The 10,540-nt window shown below is 41.9% G+C and overlaps 1 protein-coding gene across 1 annotated transcript; it reads left to right on the forward strand.

The window, feature by feature from the left end:
• Window positions 1–3,254: 3,254 nt before the first annotated feature.
• On the forward strand, window positions 3,255–10,540 carry LOC115018233 (NLR family CARD domain-containing protein 3-like). The gene is made up of 8 exons (XM_029447145.1): window positions 3,255–3,405; window positions 3,632–3,861; window positions 4,001–5,813; window positions 6,963–7,136; window positions 8,236–8,409; window positions 8,930–9,103; window positions 9,617–9,657; window positions 9,875–10,540. Coding segments are annotated over exons 1-8 (2,736 nt in total). The 5' UTR covers window positions 3,255–3,277; the 3' UTR covers window positions 9,877–10,540.

Raw genomic sequence — 10,540 nt, forward strand, 5'->3', positions numbered from 1 at the left:
TCTACTTTACCTGAAGCATTTAGCCTAATAAATCATCTCCAGCGTTCAAAAGACACCACGATCATAATCTGGTTATTAAATAATGGATCCACAATCAGAATATCAATAAGTACTTTTACTGAAGTACTGCACTTGAGTAAATCTCCTTTATACTTGTACTGCACTACATCTCAGAGGTAAACATTGTTCTGGTCTCAGTTCTTCCTGTCAGTTAAACATGTATCTCCAGATGATGTTTGTGATGAACTGAAGGATGAAGTTTCCTTTAGGAGAAGATTCTTCTCCTTCAGATAAATAATACTTTATACTGTGTGTGTGTGTGTGTGTGTGTGTGTGTGTGTGTGTGTGTGTGTGTGTGTGTGTGTGTGCGCGATCATCAGTGGCACTTCTTCTCCAGAGCTCAGCCTCTCCGCCAGTTAGTGACCCCTGGTCTAGACAAAGCTAGCTCCCTGCACCCTGTGTGCCACAGTTCAACTCCCTCCGTGTGAGTAAATCAAATCAAATGTATTTATATATATAGCCCAATATCACAAATTATACATTTGTCTCAGTGTGCTTTACAGACTGTACAGGATACGACACCCTCTGTCCTTAAACCCTCTGTCATTAGACCCTCTGTCCTGAGACCCTCTGTCCTTAGACCCTCTGTCCTGAGACCCTCTGTCCTGAGACCCTCTGTCCTTAGACCCTCTGTCCTGAGACCCTCTGTCCTGAGACCCTCTGTCCTTAGACCCTCTGTCCTTAGATCCTCTGTCCTGAGACCCTCTTTCCTTAGACTCTCTGTCCTCAGACCCTCTGTCCTTAGACCCTCTGTCCTCAGACCCTCTGTCCTTAGACCCTCTGTCCTTAGACCCTCTGTCCTTAGACCCTCTGTCCTCAGACCCTCTGTCCTTAGACCCTCTGTCCTGAGACCCTCTGTCCTTAGACCCTCTGTCCTCAGACCCTCTGTCCTGAGACCCTCTGTCCTTAGACCCTCTGTCCTCAGACCCTCTGTCCTGAGACCCTCTGTCCTTAGACCCTCTGTCCTTAGACCCTCGCATCGCACAAGGAGAAACTTCCTAAAAGAAACCCCATAATTAAAGGGAAACATGGAAGAAACCTCGGGGAGAGCAACTGAGGAGGGATCCCTCTCCTAGGACGGACAGACGTGCAGTAGATGTCGTGTGTACAGGATAAACAACATACTCTTTTTAATCATGGACATGCATATAATTCTGATCACAAGTATAAGAATATAACATCATACATAGTAATGCGTATGGTACTTTAATCAAGGTATAAAAGTACACAAATATACATACATAGTAAAGTGTACGTCACATGGATCAAGATATAAAAGTACACCAACATACATGGTGATGTGTTCAGTACATAAATCAAAGTATAAAAGTGCAGTGTGCATCTAAGATTGAGCAAGTGACACTAAGATGATAAATTCATGTTTCCACAATAGCGTTAACCCCTTTCCACACAAAAAGGAGCACGAGACGTGATGCCACTATTTCAGCCACTGATTCACACAATAAAGCTGCTGATGAAACGCAGGAGGAGTTGCCAACAGGGAGGGACAAGGTCAAAGTACAAAGTCGAACTGACAGACGCCATTTTCTCCTTGACAGAGCCGCAGCAGGAGAACAGGGTGAGTGTTAACAGCAGCTCTGCTGGGGTTTTACACATTCATTCTTTAGTGTGTCCTGCTGTGTGTCTCTAACAAGCAGAGTCCTGGAGTCCAATGTGATGAAATGTTTGTGAGCATCATCGCTACATGTCACACAGCAGCACAGTCCAGATGGAGAGCAGCCTCACAACCCGTCACCCTCCGGATCAATGCTTGTTCTTTCTCCAACCAGTCAACACTAAACTTCTTCTTCTTGCTTTTTACCTTCTAAAAGTTCAAATTAACTTTGTGTCCGTTTCGGGGCGGAACTCCCGGAAGTAGTTTCAAAATAAAAGCCGTGCTCCTGTAAACATGGTGTCCGGTGCTGACAGTGACTCCGGGTTGATAGCAGACATGCGCAGAGTGTGTTGACATCTGAGCAGGAAGAAGTTTCTGCCTTTTCCCTCCAGAGACACAGTTTATACTGCAGTTTGTACCGGAACACAGATCACATTAAACTCAAGTGCTCCACTCTAAACCTTTGTGTTTTATTGTTTATTTACCAGCTCGTTAAAACATGTAACTGTAGATATTGTTGAGGAAAGAGTTGAAGAAATCGGAGCTTGAATGTCGAATCAATACAGAAAACTTGTAGCTAAATCGATATATTTATTAATATGATAAGTCAAGCATGGAACATATTCTCAGCTGAGAGACGTTCCTGTTTTGCGGCCTCTCTCTCCCCTGCTCCGCAGAAAAACGTCCCGCCTCTCGTTTACATCAGTTTTTCTATCGTTTCCGGTCTTTGACATCTGACGTCATCACGTCACATCATACGGGGTATTCGAATGACTCTGCCAGGGGGGCGCGCTCATATTATGCATTCACAATATCCCAATTATCCCTGATATGATGAGACAGTTATAAGTGAGTTGAGCTTTATTTAATATATATAGTACCTAACATTTCTTCACATTATCTATGTAAATACGTGTTTCAGTTATTACACAAGATAATACATTTATTAGTTAATTATATCACAATATAAACAACACAAGCACAAACTACTTTATCATTTAGTAGAAATACATTTATTTTCAGTTATTTCTCCATTTACTTTGATCACGGATACAATTCAATCCAGAGAGTCGGAGAGTCTGTCTGTCAGCAAGGAACACTTTTACATTTACACTTTTATTTCTGCTCATTTCCGTTCAGTCACGTGAGGCTGATGATTCCTGAGCTTCTGGTTTGATAGGAGTTATATATTCTCTACTTTACCTGAAGCATTTAGCCTAATAAATCATCTCCAGCGTTCAAAAGACACCACGATCATAATCTGGTTATTAAATAATGGATCCACAATCAGAATATCAATAAGTACTTTTACTGAAGTACTGCACTTGAGTAAATCTCCTTTATACTTGTACTGCACTACATCTCAGAGGTAAACATTGTTCTGGTCTCAGTTCTTCCTGTCAGTTAAACATGTATCTCCAGATGATGTTTGTGATGAACTGAAGGATGAAGTTTCCTTTAGGAGAAGATTCTTCTCCTTCAGATAAATAATACTTTATACTGTGTGTGTGTGTGTGTGTGTGTGTGTGTGTGTGTGTGTGTGTGTGTGTGTGTGTGTGTGTGTGTGTGTGTGTGTGTACAGTAACTCTCAGACTGGAGAAGATGAATGATTTAAAAGATGAGGAGGACGGCTCAGTGTCTGCAGTCCCCAGATGTCTGTCTCTGAAGAGTGACGGGTCTATGTACGAACCTCCAGACTTCAGTAATGAACCTGGACCCTCAGACACAAAGTAAGAGTCTGTTTCTTCTGTAAACTGACCTGAAGAGGATTCAGTTTTTATGTTCTCTTATAATCTACTGTTGTATGATAACATAAGCCCAGTAGAGTACAGTAAAGAAACACAGTAGACAACTGGGACTAAACTGTTATCATGTTGGAGACATAGGTTGTACCAATCAGTGAACATCAGCCAGCACTATTGTGATGTGTTATAAAGAACGTGTTCATCTCCACAGAAAGAAGAGCAAAACTCCTGTTTCTGTGGAGGAGCAGCGGTCCAGCTGTGCTTTGTGTCAGGACGTCCTGAAGGATCCAGTCTCTACCAGCTGTGGACACTGGTTCTGCAGACAGTGCATCGCCTCATACAGGGACCAGTCTGCTTCATCAGGAGACTCCCCCTGTCCCCAGTGTGGAAAAAGATCCAGAACAAGACTGCAGACAGCCAGTCAGACCAGCTGTGCACACAGTAAGACTGTACATCTGTCTGCTGCTGTCTTCATGTCAGAAAACAGGATTATTCCTACTTCATTTGTTTGTACAGCACATTATGATCTGTTATATATATTTATTAATCTCACATGTGTCTTCTCTTTCGGCAGATAGAGGTCTGCAGGAGGTTTTAGATAAACATAGGATCAGTCTGAAGAGGAGATGTGAACGTGTGACTGAAGGAAGTGAAGAAACAGTGAGTAAAACCCTCCTCAACAGGATCTACACTGAGCTCTACATCACAGAGGGACTGAGTGAAGAGGTTAATACTCAACATGAGGTGAAGCAGCTTGAGACAGCTTCCAAGAAAAAGACCCTCCGTGACGCTCCAATCAAGTGCCACGACATCTTTAAAGCCTCACCTGACCAACAGGTGCACATCAGAGTCGCTCTTACGGTCGGCGTCGCTGGCGTTGGAAAAACCTTCTCAGTGCAGAAGTTCACTCTGGACTGGGCAGAGGGTTTGGAAAACCAAGATGTCAGTCTGGTGATTCCGCTTTCGTTCAGGGAACTGAACTTGATCAAAGCTGAGCAGCACAGTCTTCTCAGGTTGCTCCATGTTTTCCATCCAACCTTACAGAAGGTCACAGCAGAGACGCTCGCTGTCTGTCACGTTTTGTTCATCTTTGACGGCCTGGATGAAAGCAGACCTTCACTGGATTTCCACAACAATGAGGTTGTGTCTGATGTCACACAGCAGTCATCAGTCAACGTGCTGTTGACAAACCTCATCAGGGGGAATCTGCTTCCCTCGGCTCTCGTCTGGATAACTTCCCGACCTGCAGCAACCAATCAGATCCCTCCTGCATGTGTGGACAGGGTAACAGAAGTACGAGGCTTCACTGACGTCCAGAAGGAGGAGTACTTCAGGAGGAGATTCAGTGATGAAGAACGGTCCGGCAGAATCATCTCTCACATCAAGACATCCAGGAGCCTCCACATCATGTGTCTGATCCCTGTCTTCTGCTGGATCACTGCTACAGTTCTGGACCACATGTTGACTACAGACCCAAGAGGAGAGCTGCCCCAGACCCTCACTGACATGTACTCACACTTCCTGCTGGTTCAGACCAAGAGGAAGAAGCAGAAGTATGATGAGGGACATGAGACGAGTCCACGGGAGCTGACGAAGGCTGACGGGAAACTTCTTCTGAAGCTGGGGAGGCTGGCGTTTGAACATCTGGAGAAAGGAAACATCATGTTCTACCAAGAAGACCTGGAGCAGTGTGGTCTTGATGCCACGGAGGCCTTGGTTTACTCAGGAGTTTGTACAGAGATCTTCAAAAGAGAGAGTGTGATCTTCGAGAAAACAGTCTACTGCTTTGTTCATCTGAGCATTCAGGAGTTTCTGGCTGCAGTCTACCTGTTTCACTGTTACTGCAAGAGGAACACAGAGGTACTGAAGGACTTCCTGGGGAGTGACTGGAAGAATGACTTCCTGGGGAGTGACTGGAAGAAGGACTCATCCCTGGATGTCTTCCTGTCTGAAGCCATGAAGAAATCCCTCACAAGTAAGAATGGCCACCTGGACCTGTTTGTCCGCTTTCTCCACGGCCTCTCTCTGGAGTCCAACCAGAGACTCTTAGGAGGCCTGCTGGGTCAGACAGACAACAGTCCAGAAATGATCCAGAGAGCCATCAACACCCTGAAGGAGATGAGCAGTGAAGATACCTCTCCTGACAGAAGCATCAACATCTTCCACTGTCTGACAGAGATGAAGGACCACTCAGTACATCAGGAGATCCAAGAGTTCCTGCAGTCAGAGAACAGATCAGAGAAGAAACTATCTGAGATCCAGTGCTCAGCTCTGGCTCACATGCTGCAGATGTCAGAGGAGGTTCTGGATGAGTTGGACCTGAAGAAGTACAACACGTCAACGGAGGGACGACACAGACTGATTCCAGCTGTGAGGAACTGCAGAAAGGCTTTGTAAGTCCAGATGTGATTAACTTTATAAATCAGAGTAGATTAGAAGTTTAGTTCTTCAAATATACACGAGAAAATTCATTTTATTTAATAAATATATCCACTTTTTACTTCATTATTTAGTTTCAGATGTTCTTGAGCTGTTTCAAACGCTGTGAGAGCAAAACAAGTGTTTTCAGCTTCTATCTGTGAAGTTCATGAACAGATTTCTATTTATTTCTAATAATTGTTACACTTGACAGTTTCTTCCTCTCATTACATTCCTTTGGGGGATGGAGGCGACATGCAGACCTTGTCAAACTAAAGACTTTAGAGGTGCTCGAGGTTTCATCACATTTTACAGTTCTGAGTGAATGCAGAGAAGTTGTTATTACATTCTAGCAGTTTCTTCATCATTACATCAGACACACAGGTAATACCTGAGTTTTTATATTAACATTTATTCTCTGATACTTTCAATGATTTGTTTCCTTTCTGTTGCGTTTGTCAACAGTCAGTGACAGCAGAAGGTAGCTAGCAGAGACAGACCTAGGATCAGATCACACTGACACACTGTGGACATTATGGAAGCCTCAATGTAACTGCAGCACTACTCTCTCCCTTCATCTGCAACATTAAACACATATTACAAGTCTGCAGGTGATAAGTGATGAGAGTTATTGTTTCATGTCAAACACAGTGAGATCAGATGAACCACTGATGTCACAGCGGCTTGTCCTGCCTTGTGTTCTGAAGATGCCAGAGCAGAGACAGGGGAGTTCAGACGCAGTTACAACACACAAAGAATTCCTTACGCCGTTTATAATCCAACAACACTAAAGAACATCTAAATATAACTGGGAAACTGCAGATGTGTGTAAGAATCACTTTAGATTACCTGCTCATGAATCCATCGTGCTCTTTGCTGCCGTCCTCGCCCCGGATTCCATTTGTAATTTCTCCCCCTTTCATGTAGGCCTCAATCTTTTTAATAGAGGTTCAGTATCCTGTGGGCATCTCCCGAGTATCCTGGGGGGGGGGGACAATGCATATATTAAACTCAATAAAGATATTAAAATGTCTAACAGCAAATGTTTTGTCATCAAATGCATGAAATAAATTAATGTTTCCTCTTTCATAATAACACATTTTGTATTATATGTGTCCTGACAGACTTTATGAATGTTACATCTCAGAGACTGATTGTGAAGTCGTGGCCTCAGCTCTGAAGTCCAACCCCTCCCATCTGAGAGAGCTGCACCTGTATATAACATCACTGAAGGATTCAGGATTGAAGCTGCTGTCTGCTGGACTGCAGAGTCCAAACTGTAGACTGGAGACGCTGAGGTCAGTTCACTGACTGTAGCTCGTGTAGTAAATATAATTGGCACAATTTGCAGACAGGTGAAGGCGTTGTAATTATTATTATTATTGTCTTCTTTATTTTTCAAATGTCTGAATATTGTGGAGAATGACGTAAAGTAGAGAAAGTAAATGTTTGACGGGACAGTTGTTGAGCTTCCACAGACTCACATTGTGCTCCATGAGTCAGTGAAGAAGATGTCAGTACTGAGGTGTGTGAGAGATATGAATGAGGTTGTTAAACATCTGATGACAGAGAGAAACAGGCTGCAGAGAGTTTGAGCTTTGATTACCAACACATTTGTATCATTGCTGACAGTGACCTCTAAACTTCTTCAGCTCTGAACAGATTATTAAACCTTAATAATAATAATAATAATAATAATAATAATAATAATAATAATAATAATAATAATAATAATAATAATAATATGGTTTATTTGTAGAGCACCTTTCATACAAGAATTACAGCCCAAAGTGCTTCACAGCAAAAACATCAAACTTAGTAGAAGATGAGACAGAGCATTTACAGCACAATAATCACAGTGTTGATGTAAATGAGTGTGAAGTCAATTAAAATAATATAAAATAACAAAATTAAAATAGTATAAATAACATTGGAGATCATGCCTAGTATCTGTATCTGTGCCGTACTTAACGACCTCCTGAAACCACGTTCATCACCATTCTTGTAGATGTTTGAAACGATCAGAGCCATATGTTGAAAGCATGAGATCCACAATGGGCCCCTGTGGCCCTTCAGCTGGTTTACTCCCTTTGCTACACATTCTTCAGAGTCTTCCCGTTTCATAAACAAACCCCAGTTTGTTAAGTTTTATGAAATCTATCGGTTAAAGACAGTTTTTCTCCAACAATATTCTTTAATCTTTCACTTTTCCACTAATTGTGTAAAGAACATGAAACACATGTATCAGAGGAGCTTCCTCTTGTTCCCGTGGTAACACCGTCTGTCTGATCTCAGGCTTTTCAAAAATACACACCTTTACACATTCAATGTTACACCTTGAACTAACTCAAGCAGCAACATTGTTTTCTAAAGTTACATCATGTTTTCTTTATTCAGATTGAGGGGCTACAGTCTGTCAGAGATCAGCTGGGCTTCTCTGTTCTCAGCTCTGAAGTCCAACCCCCCCCTCCTGAGAGAGCTGGAGCTGAGTTACAACAAGCTGCAGGATTCAACAGTGAAGCTGCTGTGTGACCTTCTGGAGAGTCCAGACTGCAGACTGGAGACTCTCAGGTCAGTTCACTGACTCTCTGGTACTACTGTAGATCCAACATGTTTAATGAATTATTGAACATAATTTATGTTCATTAATAATTTACATCATAAAGTCGTAAATGTCCTTTTGTTCATATTTTGACTTTTCTTGCACTAAATTGAGTCTGCAGTCACAGAAGACGACTGTTTGTTAAAGCAGCTGTAGCAAATGTCCACTGTTAGTTATTAAAGTACATTCATGTTCACGTGTGGTAAACGCTCACATCTGTATACAGAAGGTCATCTGAACTAATATTAGTGTACACTGATGAAGTTTACTTTCTCAAGCACAAAGAATTCTTTGTTTCCATTCATTTCAATGTGTTTCCACAGATAATAAAGTAGAAGCTGATGTTATGATGAGCACAATAACAGAATGACAGCGTCACTCCAATTCATGGATTAGGACGTAGTAATGTTGAGCCACACATTTCAAACCTGAACACATCTGATTGGATAATAAATGGATTTGTATCGACATCATGTTTTCTTTATTCAGATTGAGGAGCGACAGTCTGTCAGAGATCAGCTGGGCTTCTCTGGTCTCAGCTCTGAAGTCCAACCCCTCCCATCTGAGAGAGCTGGACCTGAGGGACACCAAGCTGCAGGATTCATTAGTGAAGCTGCTGCGTGACCTTCTGGAGAGTCCAGACTGCAGACTGGAGACTCTCAGGTCAGTCAGGGTCCGACTCAGTCTCTGCTGGTTCAGCAGTATTGTACTAACAGGGGGGTTAATGTGTTACTCACGTTGGGGAATCCCCCAGTTCTACCTTCCACTTGTAGCTTAGCTTAGCAGAACTAATCAGTGATTTCACTCATTGCCTGCAGGTTCTCCTGTTCTTTCATCTCGTGTTTCTTTTCTTTCATTCTTCCACTAACAATAAAACACAAGCTGACAATGCAAAGCCAAGCAACATGTTAGAAGTTGTAACTTTGGAACTTGTGACTTTACAGAAGAGTGAGACAGGTAGTGTGTTTGGTTTTTGGATCCAGACTAAAGACGAGTTACTTCCTGTAATGCAGGCTCAGAGCTGTCTGCAGTCAGTTGTAGTGTTTGCACAGAAGATATGATGCCATGTAAAGCGTTCCATCAGTCGGCTCGTGTCAGGACTCTGAAGCGGGCTGACTCTAACAACAAACTGTTATTTAAACCTGAGACATAACTTTTGGGATTGTGTTCCTACAGGATCAATAAGAAGTTGATCACAGCTGAGAAACACACAACATGTGAGTATTGTAGCATATCCTCCATTCATCCAGATATTACATGAACATCTGATCTTAAAATGAGATGCCCTCATCGTACACAAACTACTTTCAATTCTGTTTCTGTTTGATATATAAAATATATATTCTATTTATAAAATATTCCAGAATGTTGTCTGCTAATGTTTCTCAGCTTCATTCAAGTTTTCATTGAGTTCTTTCTCTTGTTGTCCTTCAGAGGACTCCATCAAACTGGATGTGTGAACAAACCTGCCCGAGGAAGACAGCAAGGTGAAAGAGGAGCAGCTGCACGGTGTGAAGTATATTTATGGAGCTTCACCACAGAATCAAATGTAGTTATTGGTAATTGTTTGCCTGGGACCGACCTGCAGGCTCAGCTTGTATTAGCTCAGATCAACTGGTCCTCCTGCTGGAGAGACGAGTGGAAGATGGAGCAGTTCATATCTAAATATATATATATATATAATTAACTTGGGTTACTTAAATATATTTCTTAAAGCTTAAAGTGCATCAACCTGTTCACCTTTCATAAGTTCTCTTGCTGGAGTTCTGATATACACTTGTACTTGTTTAAACTTCATCAGACTTCTTGTTTTTGATACTCATCGTCGCATCTTAAACATTATTCTTCATTTCTACATTAAACTGCGTATTAGTGGAAGTACTTTGTGATTTGAAGAGAACATTTAGTTCTCAAAGAGGAGACAACTCCTGATGATGTCATCAAGAGAAAAGGAATAGAAGGGATTTTATTTGTATCTTTTATCATTTAGTTTGTAAGTTTTATGCATTATGAGAACATTGTGTTAAGATGTTCCTTTGTTATGGTTTGTAACTATAAAAATCGCCAAAAGATATTCTCTTCTTATAAATATATGAAATT

This window comes from Cottoperca gobio, chromosome 13 (genome assembly GCF_900634415.1).
Source record: "Cottoperca gobio chromosome 13, fCotGob3.1, whole genome shotgun sequence".
NCBI classification, from domain to species: Eukaryota; Metazoa; Chordata; class Actinopteri; order Perciformes; family Bovichtidae; genus Cottoperca; species Cottoperca gobio.